Here is a 25,079-nt window from a genome sequence, read left to right as displayed (position 1 = left end):
AACAAATTGCTTTACTATTGCAGTATATTTACATAATTTAGTGAAAAGGGGGAAATCCACGTAATTCATTAAGCTTCGAAAATTAAAGAAAACATATATTAAAGAAAAAATATAGCTTAGGCTACAATAAAATTTCGCTATATAACTTTGAATCAAAGGATGCAAGGCTGTTCAGTATAGTGACGCCATATCTGTTTCTACCTGCATCATTCTTAGGGAAAATTTCATTAGATTAGGGTGTGTTTCATCTGATTCCACTGCTCTCTGAGCGGTGAAGGGTTTCCATTGTGAGAAGGGAATCCCGCTGTAACAGAGGCAACTTTGTTTGGACTGAAGCGAGCTGCGTCATCACTACGTCAGCGGCTTCGAGCTCCATGACGCTTGATGCGGTCGCGCTGAACTTTTTTAGGCTGGAAGTCTCACCTGTGCAACTGACACGATAAAGTGCCTTGCAAAGAATCCACTATTTTTTTTTAAACATTTTAAAGTGCATGCAGTATGCATAGCCTTGTGCCTCAGTTAAGCTATTCTTTGACATTTCATAATAGAGAAAGTAAATTAGCTGGAAACAACTGAGTAATAAATTGCTCTTGGATAAAAAAATACTCGTCTAAACTAATGTTATAGCTATACATGTGATCCAAATCCATTTGTTCAATTATACTGTTTCACTGAGAGTTAAACAGTGTGTTAGGTGTGTTTGTACACCGTCCCTCATAAAGAATGGTCTTACAAGACGCCTGGACACGCCTTCCTAAAAATGATTGGACGAGAGCTGTGAATCCTCTGTACTGATTTGTCCAGCCACCTGTCCGTCAAATACTTCCTGTCACTGTACTTCCTGGATTCCTGAATAAGTAACATAGTAACATCACCCAGTTGATACCTTCACTGTCCATGATTTTCCTTTTTAGACATCATCGTCACCATCGCCAGAACCAGTAAGTAAAAACCAACAGTCTCGTCATATTATTTGCTGTAGCTAGCTATTATTTGTCGTCGACCATCGAGCCTGTCCGATCTATTCTTGGATGAGAGCCAGCCACTGTTGCTCCAACCCGTGAATTCTTGAAATACTTGTTAGAGAAATCGCTTCATCATAAGTTAAATTCACAGCTGTGGGCTTTGCTTTATGTTATCGCAGGATGTATTTGTCACGAGCTCGATCGGTGATTTGATTCACGCGAGTTCATGTGATGCAGCGGGTACACCATATGAGTCTGTATTAATCATCACAGTTGTCTTTAAGAATTGAGCATAAAGGGAACTGTTCTGTTTTTTCTACTGAAGTAAGAACAGTTTGAGGTAAGATTTTAAAGATGTGATATGTTATTGACTTTAGCCTGAATTACTGTACATGTTCACACTCCAGTCTAGGAGTCTCATTATCGTACACGAACTGGTAAAATAATAACCCTGTAAGATCACTCTCAGACATTGTGGCTCCCCCCCCCCCCCCCCCCTCTCTCTCTCTCTCTCTCTCTCTCTCTCTCTCTCTCTCTCTCTCTCTTTCACATTTGCACATGGTTGGCCATAAACGGACCATGCGGGACAGGCGTGAGTTCAAACAGTGTAGTAAGAATGACTCATTCACTTCCTCTAGTATCATGTAGTGAAATGTCTTGCATCCCTACCCAGAGCATTAGGTCGAGATTGATTATAGCTTTACTTTGACCTTCACCAGAGATTCATACAGTGTTATAGTTGTGTAAACACTGTTTACACAACTACTGGACATATGACAGTTTTGTTTCATTTTGACACAAAACAATGGTGAGTTGTGAACAAGTGTTACAGGTTTGTTTAATTACACCATGCCAAGGTCAAGGGATGTTAAGGGGATGAAAGGGAAGTAAGTAATATTTTGTTTTTCATTTCTTTTTAGTTTCTCAGTGTGACTGACTTTTATTTTCCTTATAATTACTAGCAATCAATTAACAATTACCCTTGCACACCTGTAGGTTATCCATAGGTGAGTAGGATAAACAACCAAAAAACAGGTCCAACATTAAAAAAAAAAGAAAAAAAAAGAAGAAATCCCACACATTATCCATAACTGCAAATGTATCAAAAATAGATTTCGGTCCTCTGACCTTCATCTGGCATGTACGGTATATAAGGGTTTATGCCTGATGGAGGACCGAAACATTGTCTGAGTGAATAAATCTATTTTTGATACATTTGCAAGTACAGATGGTGTGCAGGTTTTATTCTTTTTTTTCCCTTATAATTACCAGAAAATAAGTTTTGTAAATTCATATTTTTTTTTCATAAAGTCAACTTGAGATGTACTGGATTTGTTCCGTCTTATAGCCTACATTACACTCTGTCAGTTCTTTTACAATTTATATTTAGTTTTTTGTTTTTATTTGAGAATTGCTCATTTTATTTAACTGGGTTTAAGGTTACACTTTTTTTAAGGTGTCTTTGTTACACTGTAATTATACATTTAAATACTGAGTAATATTAATTAACTACATGTACTTACTATATGCTTAGTGTTAGGATTAGGGTTTGGCTTAGAGTTACTTGCATGTAATTATGCATAATTAATTGTTATTTTAATAGTCAGTACATGTAACATGTGTAACAAGGACACCTTAAAATAAAGTGTTACCGAGTTTAATTTCAAAGGCATCAGAAAGGAGGAAATTAAAATATATAATACAGGCAATTATGAAACCAAAGGAACTTAAAAAAAAAAAAGTTATCTAGTCGTTTCCACTCATATAAGCACTGGACACAATGACATCATGTTAAATTCCTCTTTTTTTTATTTATATATGGAAATTATTTATCCAAATAATATACATTATAAATACACAGTACACTGCAAAATATCAGGAGTTGGAAAAATTAAGCGATACTAACATTTTTCTGTTCCCAAAGGCATTTATTCAAAAATCTGCTTAACTTTTTATTGTTTCAGGGATCAATGGCTTTCAGAAAGGCAGTGAAAGGAACCCTAATAGGGGGAGGAGCTGTAGCAACAGCCTTCGGCCTATCACAGTTCTTTGAATACAGGAAGAATCAGGTATTGATTTAAATGCCATCAATGTTTTTGCTCTACCTTTTTCGGTCTAAATGTAAAGTTTCGGCCAATCCTTGTAACAAATACCAAGCTTTTTGTTTTCACGTTTCACATCCATACAGTGACTCCTACAGGTTAAAGTGCAGAATACACTTTATGTAGAATGCAGCTGTTCAAACCCATCTGTACCACAGCATGTCTTATCCTGACTCAGGAATGTCCCCTTTGTGTTTATACAACCTTAAAGAAAAAGCCGTATTCAGCTCACATAGTACTCAGGTCCTGTATTTTGATCTTAAAGCTACGATCAATTTATAGCTATTTATAACTATTCCCTATTTATAATTTATAACATTTGATTCTTGTTTTCATGTGGTCACCAACCATATGGGAGAGATTTCTTTAATGAGCGCTACAAATCTCATTAAGATTAGACCTAGCAAATCCAGATACTTTAGCAAATCTCATTTATACCTTTCGGTACTATCTCAAGTCTCCAAACTCACCCCGTTCTCTCTCTAGGGTGGACCACCGTATTAAAATGAGGTTTTGTTTGCTAAAGGGAGATTACACTTGAACAGTGATACACACATTGTTTAAAGGATCTCTCTTGAATATGTAATCATGAACAATCTGATCCCCATTCACGCCATCAGGGAGTGTGTCACACGTCATGTTCTGTCCGTATTTAAACTAGTAAGATCCCCAGGGGTCTCGTCTGTTTAGATGCTATAACAAATAACGGAAGGTCAAGTAGATTAAGATAATCAACAAGGCTTTCTAAAACAAATGAAGAAAAAAAAGGCAGACCCTTGAAGAGCAATGGGAGTCCTGATTTTCTCTCTCATCATTTATTTAAATCTTCCCAAGCCCATTTTGTCCATTATCTTGCATCTCAACTGTTCCAATCCCAATGAAACTCCAGGGAGTGAGAGAATTAGGCACTCTCAAGGACATGGTTGCCATGGAGATTGTCACTACACGTTTAATCTGTCAAAAAAAAAAAAATGTTAAAGATGATCTTGAGTTTGAATATTTTTTCTAACCGTCTTCAAATTTAAAGAGATTTTGTTACCAGTATGAACACTCTGCAAAACTTCATTGGATGTACTGCAGCAGTAAATCAGATCACCTTCACGTCACATTTGCATCCCATGTTAAGCGTTTCACTGACACAAACTTTTGTTCTGATGTCTCTCCATTTATCTGTTTATTTATCCCTCGTGTCATCTCAATGCAGCCTAAATGGGTAAGCAAAAGTCGAAAGAGAAATAATGAATATTCTTTCAAAAATTGCTTGCAGTCGTTTGTGTTGCAGATGATTGTGGTATTTGGTATTGTTTTGTTTTTTTGTTGGTTGTTTTTGTGTGTGTTTGTGTGTTTTTTTGTAATGTGTGTTTTGGGCTCTGTTTGAATTTTTATTATGTATTACTCTGTGGTGGCTTTGCATGAAATTCTCTGTTTCCGTCATGCACTTGTCCTGATTGCAGGACAGCCTCTCTTAATAGTGTGCGGATGTTTGAAATATGTCTGACACTAATTACCGAATCTTGTTTTTACATGCTATTACTGTCTAAATTGCAAATGTCTGGGCTCATTTGGTCATTTGCAAGTCAAATGGAACCTACGGGCTTTTGGGGGCAGATTGATGTAATCATTTAGGCCAAATGCTAACGAAAAAATTAATAAAACGTTTCATTATTGCTAAAACCCTCGACACCTAGCTTTGCCCAGGCTTGTTTTCTCTTAATTTGAATTTTGCATCTTTTTGCCTTCATGTGACCGATAGATTGGCACCTGTTCATTCACAATTTCAAACTGTCAGTCTCTCCGTTTGACTTTATAATATACTTTAGATTGGCTGTTAATGATAAGAGGATTTATTGAAAAGCACAGTTGATTTGGGGAGTTTAAATAAAGTGATATCAAGCTTATGTATAAAATATCACATATACAATATGAAAGGTCACAGTGTATGTTGCCATAAAGAGTGACTGTGTCATGAATGCTAATTTTTTAAATTATTATTATTTTATTTTTTTTAACCCCCTTGAAACTAAAACTAGAACTGGAAGCTAGAACTAACTGAATTGGAACAATTATGCATTCTGCTTAATTCCTATGTCTTGGTATGCTGACTAACATAATGTTTCATGAAATATATTCATATGTCATTTTGATGTAGACATGTTGACTTGTCTTATTTAATTCATCTAAATGAATCTGTTTTAATTTACATCTAATTATTATTATCATTAATACTATTAATTTTTTAAAGATCAATCCAGAAAAAGCCTTATGTTTGGATGTAGATTTAGCAATGACAACTTGCATAACAATACAGGGCATTTTAGAATTGGGATTTTATGTGCAATTGCACAATAATGCTTATGAAATGTCAATTCTGGATTGCATCTTTAAAGAGCATACAGGGTATTGTTATATCTTTAACCACATTGTCTTCTTATTTTGGTTCTTTTTGTCTGTTTTGCACCTGCTGGATTTGTTCAGGCTCGGCTGGCATATGTTGAAGCGCAGGGTGAGCTAAAGGTGCCGTTTAAAGATGCTCTCCCAACAAGAGAGGAACAGCTTTCAACACTGCGAAACACAGAGGAGTTTGATGTTTTGGTGGTGGGTGGCGGAGCCACGGGGTCAGGATGTGCCTTAGATGCTGTCACACGGAGTATGTATTTTTTAAGTTTTGTGATATTTATTGATTTTAAAATTTGCTTATTGTGCAGGTCAGTTTTGATTTGCCTTGTACACATTTTAGTGTTAATTTAGTTTGCTTTTAATTTTCTTTTATTTTTGTTTCTTTCTTTTTATTCTCATTAGAAGTTGTATTCATCTCTGAAGGCCATGGCAGAATGTGCCTGGGTGCAATAAACATGTTGTGATATTACAGATAGTGGAGAAAGCCATATGTAAATGACAGCAGCTGCAGTCTAAATATTTGGCACCATAAGGTCTTGAAATGCCAGTGCATTGTCTAATCCATGCCTTACCTGTCTTTCTGCCCCATCGCCCAGATCTGAAGACCGCCCTGGTAGAACGGAGCGATTTTTCATCGGGCACCAGCAGCAGAAGCACCAAGCTCATTCACGGCGGAGTCCGCTATCTGCAGAAAGCCATCATGAAACTAGATTATGAGCAGGTGAATGCCTCATTTTTCCCTATTTGCCACTAATATTTAGAAGAAGTATTGCAAGGTCGCTTACGCCACCACTGTGACATTTTGAACACATCAGACAGACAGAAAAAAGCACAAACATTTAGTAGGATAGTGCAGATCTGAGACATCAGTGTGAAGGATGAATAACCAAAACTTACAATAGCTTGATCATCAACTGTTTCAATAAGTAAATACAAAAATGATACTGTAAATTATAATCGGATATAGCAGCACTCTTAAAATTTTGAACTCAAAACAATTGCATTCAGGATTTGTTGTTGGCCAACTTAATGTAATTTTAAAAATGTGTAAGTTTTAATAGGGAATAAAGTGACAGTGAAATATAGGATGGATCATATTTATATTAATTGTATATATCAGTATTTGCTGTCAAAATCCCCCAAATGAAGATAATTCAAAGACTTGAATTTTCTTTTAGAGTAAAGTTGTTTTTTTATTTATGAGTAAATTGACATCTGTGGTTAACATTAATTTAAGACATTTTCATATTTTGTTTTAGAATGTAAATGACATGCTTAACAGATTTATTTCTACTTTCTTAGTACATGATGGTGAAAGAGGCCCTTCATGAACGTGCCAATCTTCTGAACATCGCTCCCCACCTGTCTGCACCTTTACCTATAATGCTTCCTGTTTACAAGTAAGAAAACCAGTTTTATCTAATTACTACTTACTACTACTCTGTTCACTAATTTACATGTCAGACTATGAAAACACTGCTCATTGAAAGGGAAAAATAAATAAAAAAGGAATGGAAATATGGGGTTTAGACAGAACAAAGTTAAAGAGAAACACCAGAGACATCCTAGATTCATAAAAGACAGTTTTTGTATTTAAATCCAATGATAAGTTCACAGAAATGGCATTGAATCTTTCATAGGGACACCTGCAGCAGGTGGGGTTCGGATATTCTGTGGATCAATGCTGAACCTCTCGCCTCCTCAGACTCTGCCCCTTGTCATTCTGGGTTTTTAAAGGATCTTCCTGTCTTTACCATCATCATTATTAATTACTCGTGGCATTTATGCCTTGCTCTGATATTTAAAGCAGCCGGAGAAGTGTGAAAGGGTCACAGAAATGAGAAACCTCAAGATTACATCATCTGCCTGTCAGATTTTTTTTTAACTTAAAACAAATAAGTCACAAGGTGTTACATGACTTAGTGTTACTTGGACAAATCCAATTCTGCTCATAGAGAATATATCTATTTTAATTAGTAATATACCCTGCTAAAAAAAGAAAAAGCGTAAACCAACCTTACCTGGTTACCTATGTTTTACACAGGTGGTGGCAGCTGCCGTATTACTGGGCTGGCATTAAAATGTATGACCTGGTTGCCGGATCACAGTGTCTGAAGAGCAGCTACATCCTGAGCAAGAGCAAAGCACTGGAGCTCTTCCCTATGCTGAAGAAAGACAAACTTGTGGGAGCCATTGTCTACTATGATGGTGAGCAGGAGTGAATCTATTTCAGTCTTGCGTATGATCTGAAATTTTTCAGAGCTGAAGTGATTCTATGGACATTTGGTTTTTATCATTTCTTTTGGCCAGTAATCAATTTAAAATGCTAAAAATGAATGAATTTCTAAAGTAATTTTATACTATACACACATTCAAATGTTTGGGGTCAAAAAGAATATTATTTTAATATTTGAAATATCATTACAATTCAACATTTTACTATATTTTCAAATGTAATTTATTCTTGTGATGGCAAAGCTGAATTTTTAGCAGCCATTACTCCAGTCTTAAGACGAGTCACATGATCCTTCACAAATTGTTCTGACATGCAACATTTTTTGATTTCAATTTTGAAAATGGTTGTCTTTTGATCAATTAAATGCATTATTGCTGAATAAAAGTAGTTCTTTATTAAAAAACTGACCTCAAACTTTTGAATGATAGTAGAGTACAATAGTATATTATAATGGCATATTAACTGTAGCAATTGTTTAACTAACATATATATGTATGTAAATACAACCGTTGTCACGTGGCCACAATAGAACCCGTGCCAATTAACTGGTGTCATCGCATCCAGAAAACAAACTGCTGTCAACCCATAGATTCGCTCCCTTAATTAAGAGGAACTTTAAAACAGTAAAAATCCTTATGTGTAGGCCTAATGCCTTTGCCAAGCATGTGCTAGGGAGAAAAGGGACAGATATATTATTTTTCTTTAAATAAGAAAAAAATCTTGTATGTCAGTCCAAGATTTTTTATCATTAAAATTTCATAGATATTTTCATTTGTGCCCGTGTCACTCTTGGATCTACTGTGACCTGCGCCACCCGAGGCTGCCACCAGGCAAAACTTCCATATGTTCCTGGTTAGTCTGGGTGTGCAGAATGTGTCCCCTTTATTCAAGGTCCCGTCTGTGGCAGCACAAGCCCCGCCCACCAATCCTGCCTTCCGGTGCTTGCTGTCAAACTACATTTGGCCTGCGTTGATACACATGGTCCCTCGCAGGGCACGCGGGCAGCTTATATTCAGGGGGAGCGCAGCGGCTATCTGAGCAGCGATCTGTCACATCGCGTCCATCTGTGGGAGAAACAGAGGCAAAGAGACGTCTGGATGCTCTGTTCCCTGCCGCGCCGTGTTTACGTGCTGCCAGTGACTGCGTTAAAAAGCATCTTCATTTGCGTATGTATGTGTGTGGAGAATCGAAACCGGCGATTGTAATGACAGTTTAGAGGTTTTATTCGTTCTTCTCCCCACATCCACCCCCCCAACCCCCCATCCCTCCTTCCCCTGGGTTGTCAGCCGGCTTTTCTCTCCAATTATTCAATCTGGAACAATCACGGCCGTGACATTTCCGAATCTGACCTTCTCCGCTGGAGATCGCAGCCTGCCTGTCGCTATTTGCCTCCCTCTATTTCTCTCCCTCTCTCTCTCCTTTTCCTCTACTTGTACTCTCACTCTCTCGCTTCTTCTCTTCCTGTCCCTCATCCTCCTTGAGTCCTCTCTCCCTTTCTTTCATCTCATCCACATGCATGGCCGCCCATCACATCCCTCCTCCGCTATGATATGTCATTCAATCTTTCTGTAGGTCTTTTTTATTAATCTAATCTGATGCTAAAACTCCCTTATCTGCGTTTTCAGTCATTTGTAATGTCGCGGTTTCTTTATTTCATTAGAATTCTGCTTGCAGCACAGAAGCCCTGCTCTTTTCGCCATACCTGCAAGCTGTACTCTAATAAACATTCAAGCTCAGCCAAGCGTTTCTTGTCTACTGCTGCAGGACACAGCTTTCTGTGTGAGCTGTGATTTGTCCTCTTACATGATATTAACAATATTCCAGCATGCTTATGTGTGTATTATCCTTCTCTATGTGGATATTTTCCCTGTATCATGATTTGAGTGCAGAGCCATGAGCACTGAGGCAAACCCAGGTTCATGGGATCTCTAACAAAGCATGCTGGTGCCTTCACTGCACATTATTCTTTGAGAAGTGTGCCCTTTAAACAGGCTTCCTGCCTGTGTTATTATTTTATTGTCTGGTGGAGTTGCCCTGAGCATGTGTTAGCATTAGACATGCTTACGTGGGTTACCTATCCCTCTGGTTCTTTAACATCGAGAACACAGACCTAGAACACAGAGGCTTTTTTAAAATCTAGTGGCTCTTTAGTTGCCCTAATAGAGTGATATCGCGTTCAAGGTTTCCTGTAATTCATGTTTCAAATGTGTCTGAAATTGTTTCAATGCCTCACAAGGCCCTATAACAATATTGAACACCGTCATAACACTTCAATCACTGCAATCATAAAGCGAATCTTAACTGGGTGCAGTGGCCTCTGGCAAGTACAGAAAAACATTTTGTACCTACTTAACATATTTTGGGTAAGAATTTGTACCCAGAAGTGAGCTAAATCTGATGAAATCCCCAAAAACCTTCTTTTGGAAATGTCCTCATTTTAAAATACTATATAAAATAAAGTAAAAAAAATGCAGAAAGTTTTCTGTAAGGGTTAGAGCACAGTATTTTTAGTAGATTCTAGTTCTGTGGGGATAGTGTTTCAATACACTGAAAAAAAAAAAAATAGTATTCTAATTTTGCAAGTATGCAAGCACTTATACATAGCTTTGTTTAAAAATATTTCTATGGTACGTCTTATTTATGAAAAATGTTTATGTGCTTTTGTATATGTGTATTGTGACATGTTCTGCTCCGGCTCTTTTCAGGGCAACACAATGACGCTCGGATGAACCTGGCCATCACTCTTACAGCGGCCCGCCATGGTGCTGCTATTGCTAACTACACAGAGGTGGTTCATCTGCTAAAGAAACCAGACCCAAAAACAGGCCAAGAGAAAGTTTGTGGAGCCCACTGCCGAGACATTATCACAGGTGAGATATGCCCAGACTGAAAACTAAATGAAATGTTTTACTGCTAGAAAACGGACATTTCAAGTTAACTTGTGAGAGAAAAAATGCCATGAACCCTCATGAAATGACAGCTCACACAGAAGTCACTTTCAAACCAAGCAGCTTTCTGTTGGTCAACGGAATGGATCTGTGTGATCAAATTAAATTGTGAAATGTAAGCATGGAATTTTTTCGCCCTTGTATGAAATTCCAATTGCGTGGATTTCCATTGATATAACCAGATTTTGCATACAAAAATTTGCTTGAGATGAGATCTTAATATAAAGTCTATGTAAAGACTATTTCTTGAATCTTTGCTTTCTTTTAAAGTTTCATTTCCCCACAACCCAGCAACTTATCACCTTTCAGTAACTCCTTTAAATGTTTTGCTTAGAATCCTTTTATGAAGAGATTTGTCTTCCTTCCTCAGCAAATAACCCCAGTCAGCTGTGTTGAGTTAGTGTAACACCTCACACTGCTGTTCACAGGGCAGGAGTTTGACATTCGTGCCAAATGTGTCATTAACGCTACCGGCCCCTTCACTGACTCACTGCGCAAAATGGACAGCCAGAAAACTGCCAACATCTGCCAGCCTAGTGCAGGAGTGCACATTGTAATCCCTGGATATTACAGGTACTTACCTCAATCCTGCAATCATATTGTACTTTTTTCCTCAAGTATAATTTTATGGTTTTAAAATTCTCTTCCTACCAATTATAGCCCAGACAACATGGGGCTGTTAGACCCTGCCACCAGTGATGGCCGTGTCATATTCTTCCTGCCCTGGGAGAAGATGACTATCGCCGGCACAACAGATACGCCCACTGAAGTCACTGCCCATCCAATCCCTTTGGAAGATGACATAAACTTTATCCTGAGTGAAGTACGAAATTACCTCAGTCCTGACGTAGAAGGTAATATTACCCCATCTATGCATTTTCTTTTGAATGGTTTTTGAAAGTTATATGTTGCTACACCTAGAGCAAAGGGAAAACTGAAAATCTTTTTTAAAAAGCAATAGTACACATTGATTCTACAGGCCTAGAGTCCTGGTTCACTTGGTGCCCTAGGCGAAATAAGAAATTTTTAAGACAGATTCTTAATGATTTCAGTTTCATTCATTTTTTTAGAACTTGAAAAATCTTTTAATGTTTTTGAAAGAAGTCTTTTATGCTCACCAATGTTTGGTGATTCATAAAATGCTGCCGTCACTTTGAGAGTAAAAAAAAATCATATCAGGCAACACAGAATTAATACCTGCGACTTCTAGCAATACATTGCGATCTTATGAAGAAAAACAATCGGACTGTCCAAGAAACTGAATTTTATTTATAACATTATGTACCTGTATTACCATTAGAGGTGGGAATAATTGACATTAAAAGGATAGTTCACCCATAAATGAAAATTCTGTCATTAATTACTCAACTTCATGTTTTTCCAAATCAATAATACCTTCGTTCATCTTCGGAACATAAATTAAGATATTTTTGATGAAATCCGAGAGCTTTCTGACCCTCCATAGACAGCAAGGTAACTACCATGTTCAAGGTACCAAGAACATAGACAAAATGGTCCATGTGACATCAGTGGTTCAACCGTAATATCATAATACTTTTTGTGCGCAAAAAAACAAACAAAAATAACAACTTTATTCAACAGTTCTTCTCCCCCGAGTTACCACCTACCACCATAATGGAGAGTACTACAATGTATGCGCTTGCTTTTGTCCGCTCATAAACAAGGTGCAGCGCATGCGTGTTCTGCGTCAGCCGCATCACATGCATGCGTCGTGTTACTCTCGATAATGGAGGTAGATGGTAACTCGGGGGAGAAAAATTGTTGAATAAAGTCGTTATTTTTGTTTTCTTTGCACACAAAAAGTATTCTCGTAGCTTTGTAAAATTGCGCTGGAACCACTGATGTTAAATGGACCATTACCTTACTACGTTTCTGTGCCTTGATTGTGGTGGTTACATTGCTGTCTATGGAGGGTCAGAAAGCTCTTGGATTTCATCAAAAATATCTTAATTTATGTTCCAAAGATGAATGAAGATCTAATGGGTTTGGAACGACATGAGGGTGAGTAATTATTTAAGTCTCTATTATACCAGTTGTGTTGTATTGTTTTGATTAACTAAAAAGAACCGACTCATTCCTTCATTCGGGAATTGTTTTAATTACACTGGTTGGACTGTATAGTTCTTTCTAGTGGTGTCACTAGGGATTCTGGGATCCCTCTTGGTTGAAAACGCATTCCAGTCCCCCTCTACCCAAGGGCCCCTGTAACTCTGTTTCACCATTAACCCTTGTCTGATGCTCCTGGTTCTTGCTGTACAGTAGATTCAGTAGCGCTGTTGTGATGCCTCTCATTAGAGAAGCAGGAAACGCAGGAAATGCTTTTCAGAGTACTGTATTACTGTTCTGTTCACAATGGCAGAAAAACAAATGTGCAGGAACAGTTAATGGTAATCAAACATCTTTTTTTATTTAAATTTTTTATTATTATTATTGTTTTTATATGGAAAAGAGCACTGACATTTTAATAATTCATTTTTGTCATACCTGCTTTTCTTAAAATGAAGATGGCTAGATAATGATTTTTTTAAGTAAAGAGTTTGCCGAAAGTATGACTCAATTGAACTGACCAAATTTATATATGCCTTATTTTTCTAAAGGTTTCAGGTCTATACATTTTTTAAAATTTTTTTTATGTTTTTGAAAGAAGTCTCTTATGATGACCAGTGCTGCATGTATTTGATATAATAAAATAAATGTAAAATCTTTAATATTGTAAAATATTAATACAATTGAAAATAACTTTTTATGTGTTTAATGTATTTATTTTAATTTTATGTATTTAATGCATCTTAATATATTTTATAATATAAATTTTCCCATGATGGCAAAGCTGAATTTTCAGCAGCCATTACTCCAGTCTTCAGTGTCACATCTGAAGAGCCACATGTAGAGGCCTCTACATACTGCAAGCATGTTAATGAACAAACAGACAACACTGTTGTGTGAGTCTAGTAACTACTAGTTGGGACTGATAACTATTCCAAGCATCTTCCTCTGAAAGCGGAGGTATTGAATTTTGAGCACAGCCCTCTAATTGTTTAAAGCACCGTGGATGCGGGCTTGATTGCTTGATTGATTAGCTTCATAACTAATTTTCCCTCACACAAAATGCTTCCTTCTTTCTCTGATTGTTGGGCAAGTCATTAAGAGTTTATTGAGTCTCATTCAGCGCTGCATGTGTCTTTCTGTAGAAAGTCATCCAGCTGTCTATTATTAACATAAACCACAATGTGACGGCTGCCGTGTGTCTGGGTGTCTTCAGCTTTGTTCAGGGCATGAATGAGCAACCAAATGACTCTGTTGACCGGGGACAGAGAGTGTGAATAACGCGGATCATGGAGAATGAGGATGGATTGAGTGACGGAGGAATGACAAATAGACCTTGCCTAGATGGAGGGTTGAGGCTGGACTGGACTCGGCTCTAGTGAAGGCAGCTAAAGGGATTTGGCTGTGGGAGATTTGTCACAATGACAATGTAGGGGCAAGATCTTGTTGTTTGTCCCTCAAGAAGAGATATTGTGTGAGAGAGAAAGAAGGATGATTGCATGAGATGAACAGAGAGATTTGAAAAATCTGGACTTTCTTAGTTTTTCTCATTCAGCATGTTTTTTCATTGACCATAATTTGATTCATCACCTGTTTAAAGAAGGGATGTACTCAAAACAAAACATAACTCTGAAAATGCCAATATAGAATTTTAAGTTGATTTGATCAGTTTTATGTTATTGATTACTGATATAATGACTGATATAACTCTATAAATTTTCAACATTTAAGCACTCACACTAAAGCTCCAGTCTAGAATAAATAAAAAAAATCATTATATTGTTCTATAAAAAGAAATAATGCATACTCACATCCACTCTTGTCTTGTAGCTCAACTGGTGGATCTTGGCAATGTCAGTGAGTTTTTATCAAATGAATGCCACTGAAATGTAAAGCCAGTTGAATATTCTCATGTGTGTATGCGTACAAAGACAATATGAAATTTCATAAATTAAATTGTTGGTTTTTATTTGTCATTATACTATAAATACAAAACAAAATGACAAAATATATGATAAATATTTTAGTAAATTTTTCTACCCAATATTTAAAGTGTGCTATGTTTTCAGTTCAGTTAAAATTTATTTGCATAGACGTTTGTTGATAAATGTTATTCAAAGCAGCTTTACAGGAAATAAGTCTTGGTGTGCAAGCTGAAGGCGACAGTGAAAAAACTCCCTAGAAAGATACCAACAGACTATTCTTAAATGTGTGTACAGTACATAGCAAAGAGGAAAGAGATATGATTTGCACATCTGTTTTTTATTTATTTATTTATATTTTTACTTTTAAATATATATTGCTATCTCAAAGTCTGCGTAGCTGTCCCAGGAAATTCACAGAATTATAAAATCTATAAAATCTTTCCTGCAAATATATATATCATTCATGTCAGAGTTTTTGTCCTGAGCAGCTGTGATGAACTGTATTACATTTAGTCAGTCGCTTGGCTTAATTTAATTAACTTTAATTTTGATTCGTCAAAATAAGAAAAAATCACCGGGACCTCTACTCATGTATATTGATCATAAGACATGAATGAAGAAAGAAAAATTTTATGCAAAAAAAATGTAAAATATTATCTTCCATTCTCAGCCTAACTGACCAATGATGGTAGTTTTAAAAAATTAAAAAAAAATTAATTATAGGCCTATACCAATATGGTTGCCAATATATTGCAAATGCCTAGGTATGATTGTGATTCTTTGAGAACTTCGAGTGCATTCCACAGCTTGGAAATGGACTGAATTCTTCCCTTGAGAATTTGATTACTTGAATGCATTTGACAGCCCAGCGGTCTATTGCTGAGGTTCATTTAGACTCAAGGTGTGTGTGTGTGTGTGTTTGTGTGTGTGTGTGTGTGTGTGTGTGTGTTATTGGTCTCCCCAGTCTGCTGTCTGCTGAGCTCCCTAGCCTTGTCATAAATGTTTCAGAGATGCCCTTTGATAATGAGAGTGCTGTCTCTGTTTTCCCTCCCATTCAGAAATATCAACCTGCATATTACAGTGGCAGGTGTACCGCAGATCGATACACAACTCCCTCTTAATAATTAATGTTTGAGATGTCATCACAATAGGGAAATTGACTCTGGACTCATACATGATGTTCTAGTAACAGTTTGTTGGTTTAACAAAGTCACAAAGCAATTCCAGTTTTTATAGACAGTCTCGTTTCCCATGTTCCCCTACGGTCATTTGCCAAACCAAATAGCTTTTAATGCAGACATCACTGTCATTTTCATATAAACAGTTGTGTGTGTAGCTATAGACAGGACACTGACTGCATAAATACAATAGTGTAGCCTATTGTAGTCTTGTCAATCAGATACTCGCCACACACACTTCAGCTGTCAGAGATTGTCAACGTCTCTGGTTTCTTTGGTTCTCAGTGCGGCGAGGGGATGTCCTGGCGGCCTGGAGTGGCATTCGTCCGCTGGTCACCGACCCCAACTCCAAAGACACACAGTCCATCTGTCGTAACCACATCGTCAACATCAGCGACAGTGGACTCGTCACCATTGCTGGTCAGTGCCATTGTGCCATTTTTTTTTTTTTTTTTTATATTTTATTTCATTAAGTGGTGATTTGTACAATGTGAAAAAATTGTATCTATTGTATATATATATATATATATATATATATATATATATAGCATGAACTTCTTCAAAAATACATTATAATTCAAAAGTTTGGGGATTTTTTTCATGTTTCTGGAAGAAGACTATGCTCACCAAAGGCTCTATTGATGTGACCAAAAATACAATACAGATATAAATTCCTCTTTTTCTGTAAATATATTTATTGGGGAAAAATATATACTTGTATCTAAAAGTGAAGTAATTTTACACTTGTACTATAAAATAATTATTATGTTAATTTTTTGATTACTATATATTTTTTTTTTTTTAAGTGAAACAATGTTAATACATTAGTAATATTTCTTATTTAGTTTGATATTTGTGGTAATAATAATCCTTATAATAATTATAATTCTTATTTTATAGTCATATTGACTGAGATATAATATGTATAAAAGCTAATTTTTTGGCCAAATTCTTATTACCAATGTTGAAAACAGTTGTTCTGCTCTGTCTACTGTAGGTGGGAAGTGGACAACCTATCGTTCTATGGCTGAGGAGACCCTTGACGCAGCCATAAAGGCTCATAACCTCTCAGCTGGTCCCAGCAGGACAGTCGGTCTGATGCTGGATGGTGGGAAGGACTGGACCCCCACCCTGTACATTCGCTTGGTTCAAGACTACGGCTTGGAAAACGAGGTGGGTTTTGAAGCCCAACTACTTAGCATTCTGCCGGTCAGAGCTCTTTGGAGCAGGTTCAGCTGCTCCATAACGCTTTAGTCCCCCATGATTCTGTGGGGGAGAGAAAGTCTGGCAAACCCTTGTTTGGAAGCGTGAGAGCTTGATGGAGCCATAGCGCTACCATGGATGTTGTTTTGCCAGCATAGTTAAAAAGGTCAGCATGCAGATATTTTTGACAGCACTTGACCTTTGGTGAGAGATATAAAAGAAGAGTTCGAATCGAAGTAAACAGGGCCGTTTTATTTGCCTGAACACTTAATGAAGCACAGGTGTTCATAAGCTAGTAAAAAAAACATCTCTACAGCCTAAGCGAATGTTTAAAATCTAACTTTGGTTACAGTGTGTTTCCTGTATAGGGAAAGAAAGTTAATCATTTTCCAACTCCCCTTAGGGCTTAGCATAGATCATTGTATCTGATTAGACCATTAGCATCTCGCTCAAAAATGACCAAAGAGTTTCGATATTTTTCCTATTCAAAACTTGCAGCAGGTGCAATGATATTATTGTTTTCAAGTGTTGCGTGATATCATTGCGCCTGCTGCACCTATGGTACGGAAGCAAAGTTCCTTGATTATTACGCCAAAATGAGAGTATAGTTCCTAGCCATATCGGCCTAGAAAATCACAACTTTTCATTTTCCGTCAGTCTTAGTACACGATTTAACTACAGAAGAGTCAAGTTTTGAATAGGAAAAACATCAAAACTCTTTGGTCATTTTTGAGCGAGATGCTAATGGTCTAATCAGATACAATGATCTATGCTTAGCTGCAGCTAAACGGTAAAAGTCACCTGTTTAACTCTAGGGGAGTTGGAAAATGAGCCTATTTTCAAAAATAGTGGCGTGTTCCTTTAATAATGGTTACAGTCGTAAGGAATAACATTTTTATTTTCTGAACCCACAGGTTGCTCAGCACCTGGCAGCCACCTATGGAGGAAGATCATTTGAAGTGGCCAAAATGGCCCAGGTGACAGGCAAGAGATGGCCTATAGTGGGTAAACGCCTTGTGTCTGAGTTTCCCTACATTGAGAGTGAGGTAAGCACTCTAAAATTATACCAATGACAATTAACTTGCAGTTGACCATTTGTAAAGCCCCGCTTTTAAAGGGTCATGAAACCCCTGTTTCAGCACTGGTTAGTTCTCACCACACTTAAAAAAACGATAAAAAAGTTGGCGAGGTGCGCAACGGAGCAGAGGAGGGGAGACAGACAGCACAGACAGCTTCGGTTTTAGACAATTTAATTCCCCTCCCATTGAGTTAAAAACACAAATAAATGCACAGCCATTTGCACTCTGCATCATAAACATATATGTGTATGCGGTGTTGCACCTCTGAGAACTTTAGGAATATTCTGCAGCATTTATATAAGCCTTTTGACGGGTTGTGTCATGAAGCTGTAAAAACGGTTACACTTACTAAGTGAATGAATTGCGTTTGTGCAGAACTCTTATTACAAAGCAAAAACAAACACTCTCCTTCGATCCATGAACATTTCTCTCAGTTAATTTATGCAGTCTCACAGTCTGAAGCTCTGTGTTAGCATGACAATCGCAATTAATCGTGTGCGTGACAATCATGACATGACAATCGCAATTAATCATGTGCGATTAATCGTGAGCCTTAGTGTACAGTATATTTTCCCTATACCAAATATTTTAATTGATTTTGAGAAATTCATTCTTTGTTGTTTTATTTACGTATTTGATTCAGTTGGTTGTAGAGATGAAAGTAAGAGTCACACTACACAGTTCACGCACACATAGTGAATGCATTGTGAAACATTAGGAACAGTTCTGTTCATTTACACCAATATTATCTGTTCTGATCGCTTTCAAATTAAGCTTGACAGTTGACTCCGTTCTGATTCTGATGAGCAGTCTCTAAAGTTTTTAGAAATAAGCTAGTCCTTAAAATAAACTCTTTACAATGTTACACTTCATTACAGTTCATGAGCACATTTTACTGAAAATCACATTGTTTCTTGAAAGGTGGAGCTTAGCTAAGGGTCAAATGCTATAACTCTGTCAGCATTAAAAATAAGTAAGATTCACTGTTGGGTTGAAAGCTAATCTTGATATTTGAAAATATTGCAGGTCATTCAGTCAGCCTAAAAATACATTGATGTCTGATTGTTTCCAAACAGTTTCCATTAAATTTTAAATTATTTTTTAATTTTTCTGTCTGGATTTAGGTGCAGTATGCTATAAAGGAGTATGCGTGTACAGCCATCGATGTGATTGCTCGCCGAACTCGGCTGGGCTTTCTGAACGTCCAGGCTGCGGATGAGGCTCTGCCACGTATCGTTGAGATCATGGGCAAAGAACTGCAGTGGACTGAGCAAAAAAAGAATGTATGTAATTTAACTCATGGCATATTTCTTTAGAATACATACTTACTGTGTGTGTGTGTGTGTGTGTGTGTGTGTGTGTGTGTGTGTGTGTGTGTGTGTGTGTGTGTGTGTGTGTGTGTGTGTGTGTGTGTGTGTGTGTGTGTGTGTGTGTGTGTTTGTGTGTGTGTGTTTGTGTGTGTGTGTGTCTGTGTGTGTGTGTGTGTGTGCGTGCGTATGCATGTGCCTGTGATTATTTACTTAAAATGAAAGCAGAATACACTTTAAATTCACATTTAGTACACATATGAATTCAAATATATCCAAACATTTTGTTGGCAATACTTGATTTATTGAATTTATTATTTGTGCAAACCTGCTACCCTTTCCCTGAAAACAGCTTTTTTTGACTAATCTAAAGCTAAAGGTCTCAGCCAGGTTAACAGCTAATAATAGGCCTCAGCTATTGTTAGTGTGACTTTTTTTTAACAAGGAGTCTCCACTTCAGGATAAGATCACAATTCAATTGTGCAATGAACGGCCAGCACAACACCTCTTAATGACTATGGCTATTACGTCTGTACGTGCATGAGTGTTTGAAAGTGTGTGTGTAGTGCGTTTGTAAGGCGGTGATAGAGTAACTCCAGCTTTTGCACGTTGGTTGTTGGTTTCCTGTCTGATAAACACAAGCACTAATAATAGCACAGATCACTGTGCAGCTTTGATATGTTCAGTTCCCATGAGTTCAGAGCTCAGATCTGCTCACAATGCAGGTGCACCACACCCACCACACATATGCACGGACACAGACACAATGCTCTGCTGGGAACCTTTATGCAGTGCAGGTATATCACAGCTCTCTGCAAGGCAAGCCAGAAATTCTCATCCTGTGCATTGCAGGAACGTTCATGTTGCTGTGTTGCTGTACCTTTTGAACTTTTTTTGAACTGTTGAGTAGAAATTGAAATAAATAAATAAAAATTTACTTAATGTATTTTATTGCTGTGCCTTTAAGACTTCTATGTAAATACCTTCTTCAGACATGAAATGATAGAGCAACTTGACGCAAATCCATTTTTTACAGTTTAAAATATTTAGACTTATAATGAGGCATTTGGCAGCATGTTGAGTAGAACATAGAAAAAAATAGATTTAAAAGGGTTGGCTTTTCAGGAAAGAAATCCTGTAATTTACTTTTATATGACCCTTTTTCACCTTCCATCTGACCCTTAAAATTAGATTTTTTTTGTTTATTTATTGATTTAGGACTTTTATGTAAATGCCTTAAAAAAAAGAAAGTTTAATGTGAATATATGTGGCAGCCTGTTGAGAAGAATTTAAAAAAAGGATAAAATACCTGTAATTTATCTTTATTTGACCATATTTCACCATCTATCTGACCAGTATTTATTTATTTTTTTATTTCTGTGCCATGAAGACTTCTATGTAAATGCCTTCTTTAGACAAGAAATGAGAAACAACACTTTTACACAAACTGTGAGCTTTCTGTTGGGTCCAATATAGCGTTTAACTGGCCCATCCTTCAGTAACAGCCAATTTGCAAAACATGCATTATACTGTAATAGGTTTACGAAATAATCTGTGCTGAAATGTGCTGCTGTTATGATCAGAAAACTAAATAATTTATCAAAAATAAATTTTATTCAGTTGTTTACAACCTTTGGAAAGTTACTCAGTCTGTTTTTGTGTGTGTTTGTGTGTGTAGGAAGAGCTGGAGGCAGCAAAGAAGTTCCTGCACCTGGAGATGGGTTATATGTGTGTGTGTGTGTGTATGAGGAGGTGGAGAGAGATCTCACTCACTGCCCAAGAGATAGCGAGGTATCGGATGAGTGTGTGAGTATAAGTGTATACAAGATCCTGTATCTCTGACTCTTCTAATTTTGTTGTTATTATGATTGACAGGTATAAGAAGCGCTTTTACAAATTTGATAAGGAGAGTAAAGGCTTTATCACAACAGTGGATGTCCAGCAAGTGCTAGAGGTGAGTTTTATTATCTCATTCAGTTACAGTCTCTTACAAGTAAAACTGAACTTCCTTAATATTTTAGATTGCAAAAATATACTGTTACTATTTGTTCTAAGCAGCCATTACTTTGTTTTTAAAATATATATTTTTTCCCTGGAGTCCATAATGTTAGTTAAGATTTCTTAAGATTTTCTTAAGATTTCTAACATTTTTGTTAAGCCTCAGTCTAATGTCTCTTAGATACTGATTCTGTCACTGATTTGTGTTCTTTCAGAAACTCAGCATTCATATAGATGAGAATGCCCTCCATGAGATCCTCAACGAGGTGGACCTCAACAAAAACGGACAGGTGGAACTGGATGAGTTCTTACAGGTATGAACCCTTAGAACCTGTGAAAATAGCTATTTATAGACTACAGGTTGTCTTGGTGTCGCTCTGGTTTTCAGGCCGGATTTGTAGTTGTAGGTATGAAAACCTCAAAATGAAAAGTGCTTGTTATCTTCATGTCACTACATCCATGTTTTGTCATAAGCCGACTGGTTAACAGTGATTAATCGCTCTGAAATGTCATACCTAAGTCAGAATGAGTATAAAGTAGACCTGGTGTCTCTAGAGTTTCAGTTAATTATTTATAATCAGCAGCACTTTTTTGACTTTTTACTATAATGAAACCTGAACTAGATTACCATATATGGGGTCAGGAGACTTCCTGGGGCTTGAACCACTAACTTTTAAATGACTAGCACAGGCTTTAACCAAAGTCCGTTTAGGTCAGCTCAGCTCACTTGAGGCCATATTGGTAATGTCTTTGGACAACTAGTTCCAGTCATGCAAGTACAGCAAAGTAGTGGGTCAAGATTACATTTGATGAAAAAGTGTGGGGCCATTTTTTAAAATAAATTCATCCTTGGTGTGCAAAATAAAATTCAAAAACATCTTAAAGATCTCAAACTTTTGAATGGTAGTGTATTTTTTATCAGAAATAAAAATTATTATTGGTATTTTAAGTTGTGCCTCTTAAAGGGATACTCCACCCCAAAATGAAAATTTTGTCATTAATCACTTACCCCCATGTCGTTCCAAACCCGTAAGAGCTCTGTTCATCTTCGGAATACAATTTAAGATATTTTGGATGAAAACCAGGAGACTGTGACTGTCTCATAGACTGCCAAGTAAATAGCAGTGTCAAGGTCCATAAAAGGTATGAATGTCGTCGTCAGAATACTCCATCTGCCATCAGTCATGCAATCTGGGTTATATGAAGCAACAGTAACACTTTTTGTAAGCGAAGAAAACAAAAATAATGACTTTATTCAACAATTCCTTTGTCAACAGTCTTCTCTGTGTCTCTCCATATCACCGTATGCTGTGTATGCTCTTCTGTATCATCCGCGCCACAAGGATGCGCTGTTTTCTTTCAAATCAAAGCTACCTGTAAATACACGTAGAAACAGCACATCCTTGTGGTGCGGATGATACAAAATAGCATATACAGCATATGGTGATATGAAGAGACACAGAGAAGACTGTTGACAAAGGAATTGGTGGAAAGGAATTGCACAACTGATGGTAGATGGAGTTTTCTGATGACGACTTTCATACCTTTTATGGACCTTGAAACTGTTATTTACTTGGCAGTCTATGGAACAGTCACAGGCCTCCAGGATTTCATCCAAAATATCTTAAATTGAGTTCCGAAGATGAACGGAGCTTTTACGGGTTTGGAACGACATGGGGATAAGTGATTAATGACAAAATTTTCATTTTGGGGTGGAGTATCCCTTTAAAGCACGCAAAGTAATGTGGCTGTAACTATTAAGCTAGGTAGTGATTATGCATATGTTTTACTCTCTGATTGGTTCAGCTCATGTGTGCGGTCCAGAGAGGCCAAATCTCTGACAGTCGTCTGGCTATCCTGATGAAGACGGCCGAGGAGGGCTTGGATCTGAGAGGACCTGTCTCGGTTGACCGCAGTGGAGGCGGCGTTTGAATCCCAACTACAAACCAAAACATACACCAGACAACAGCTCTCACCACAAAGTTGGATAAACACCAAAAAGCACTGTGCCCACGCTGGTCAGATCGCAAGCACATCCTCTCAAATCATTAACTCACCCAACCAGCTGGCTGCCTTTTACTACTGCCTTTTTTTACCTTTTTTTAGCATACTTGTTTACATTTAATTTAATTAAAAAAGAAATTAGAGCAGAATATTATTTCAAAGTGTATTCTAGAATCTTTATTTTTATCTAATGCATGCAGTGCCATGTTGTGTGTCCTGGTAAGCATGAATAGATTGTTTCTCTGAGCAGCTTTATCCAGTGAGCTTTCTGTTGTGCCATTTTATTAATGTAGATTATTTACTACTGAACACAGTGAGGTGTGATTTAAGGGCTCCTGGTGACTTCTGAGGAAAATAATGCACTATATGTGAATTTCACAGTTTTACACTGCAGTGCACACTGCTTAATTGTTACTGTTCTACAGTAATGAAATGTGTTTTTTTTTTTTTTTGCATTTTAATCATTTCAAATTTCAAATTTTCTGAAAAGTATTTATTCAAAATATATAATTTCCATCATACTGTCTTGTTTTTAATTAATGTGATTAAGTATACAATTGTATTACTGTATTCAGATCAGTTATTTTAGTTTGTCTTAAACGGGTTGTGTACAGTTGTTCTGGTTCAACAGGAGGGTTTTACTAATTATAATGAAATGTAAGGGCTCTTGTTTGAATGCTGAACATTTTATCCCTTATTCAAATTCATGAACAATTGGAACTCCACATCAGAATGTTTCCTATAAAGTCTTGCCTGTAAAAGTAATTGATTATCCATTTGTCATGAAATAATAAGGGAATATTATAAGTGTACATTTTTATGTAGAGCATGGCAGGGAATGTCCTTAATGTGCCTTGCTTCTTGAAGGGATAGTTCACCCCAAAATTGAATTTCTGTCATATACTCACCCTCATGTAGTTCCAAACCTTCTATGACTTACTTTTTTTCTGCAGATCGTAAAAGAAGATATTTTAAAGAATGGTGGCAACCAAACTAGTTTTAGTTACCATAGACTTCCATCATAGGGAAAACTGAAAAGAAACTCTGAAATTTCTTAAAATGTCTTCTTTTATGTTCTACAGAAGAAAAAAAGTCAGACCGGTTTGGAATGACATGCTAAATGATAACACAGTTTTTGTCTTTGGGTGAACTTTAACTTTAAAAAGACACTTAATGAACTTTGCATGTTGAAACGCACAGTTTGACACACACTAAAAGAGTGTAATCTTTTACTTGACTACGTATTTTTGTGGGTTAACATGCTTATGTATTTTTATATTCAGTTTATGTCTGAAAAGCCTGAGAAACACAATTCTGTAATTAAATATGTCTGGTTGCCATCTGCATTGTGAGTTATTTTGTGAGTGACTGTCATTATTATTCTCACATAACTTTTGTGCTAGCTGAAACTTGTGATGTCTCCTACCAACATTCTTCAAAATATCTTCTCTTGTGCATACAGGTTTGGAACGACATGACGGTGAGTAATTGATGAAAGAATTTTCATTTTTGGCTGCACTATCCCTTTAAGGTAATAGATGGGCCACAGTTAAACTAAAGGCTGAAGCTTCATAATAAAATAACATTAAAGGAATAGTTCAAATATTAATATCTGCTGGAAACTGAATTAACTTCAGACCATCCAACAGATTTGGAGAAATTTTGCATTA

General features: G+C 36.9%; 1 protein-coding gene across 2 annotated transcripts; it reads left to right on the top strand.

The window, feature by feature from the left end:
• The first annotated feature begins 794 nt into the window (after positions 1-794).
• LOC109106529 (glycerol-3-phosphate dehydrogenase, mitochondrial-like) lies at positions 795-24,749 on the top strand. 2 transcript variants are annotated; one of them, XM_042757903.1, is made up of 18 exons: positions 795-941; positions 2,930-3,034; positions 4,272-4,280; positions 5,543-5,714; positions 6,061-6,185; positions 6,767-6,864; positions 7,509-7,672; positions 10,406-10,570; positions 11,077-11,221; positions 11,309-11,502; positions 16,104-16,238; positions 16,816-16,991; positions 17,936-18,067; positions 19,225-19,383; positions 21,086-21,198; positions 21,283-21,361; positions 21,621-21,719; positions 23,212-24,749. In XM_042757903.1, the coding sequence occupies exons 2-18, from the start codon at positions 2,936-2,938 to the stop codon at positions 23,335-23,337; spliced, it is 2,190 nt and encodes a 729-aa protein (XP_042613837.1). In that variant the 5' UTR covers positions 795-941; positions 2,930-2,935; the 3' UTR covers positions 23,338-24,749. The 2 variants fall into 2 exon arrangements, with proteins under 2 accessions (XP_042613837.1, XP_042613838.1); XM_042757904.1 differs by lacking the exon at positions 4,272-4,280.
• The last annotated feature ends 330 nt before the right edge of the window (positions 24,750-25,079 follow it).

Source organism: Cyprinus carpio, chromosome A6 (genome assembly GCF_018340385.1).
Source record: "Cyprinus carpio isolate SPL01 chromosome A6, ASM1834038v1, whole genome shotgun sequence".
NCBI classification, from domain to species: Eukaryota; Metazoa; Chordata; class Actinopteri; order Cypriniformes; family Cyprinidae; genus Cyprinus; species Cyprinus carpio.
This window is presented reverse-complemented; position numbering and strand designations above follow the sequence as displayed.

Bases quoted from the DNA above. Each gene is read 5' to 3' on its own strand.
- LOC109106529 (XM_042757903.1), top strand. From the start codon at position 2,936: ATGGCTTTCAGAAAGGCAGTGAAAGGAACCCTAATAGGGGGAGGAGCT. The intron at 7,673-10,405 runs GTGAGCAGGAGT...GGCTCTTTTCAG, and splicing joins AGCCATTGTCTACTATGATG to GGCAACACAATGACGCTCGG. The intron at 21,720-23,211 runs GTATGAACCCTT...TGATTGGTTCAG, and splicing joins AACTGGATGAGTTCTTACAG to CTCATGTGTGCGGTCCAGAG.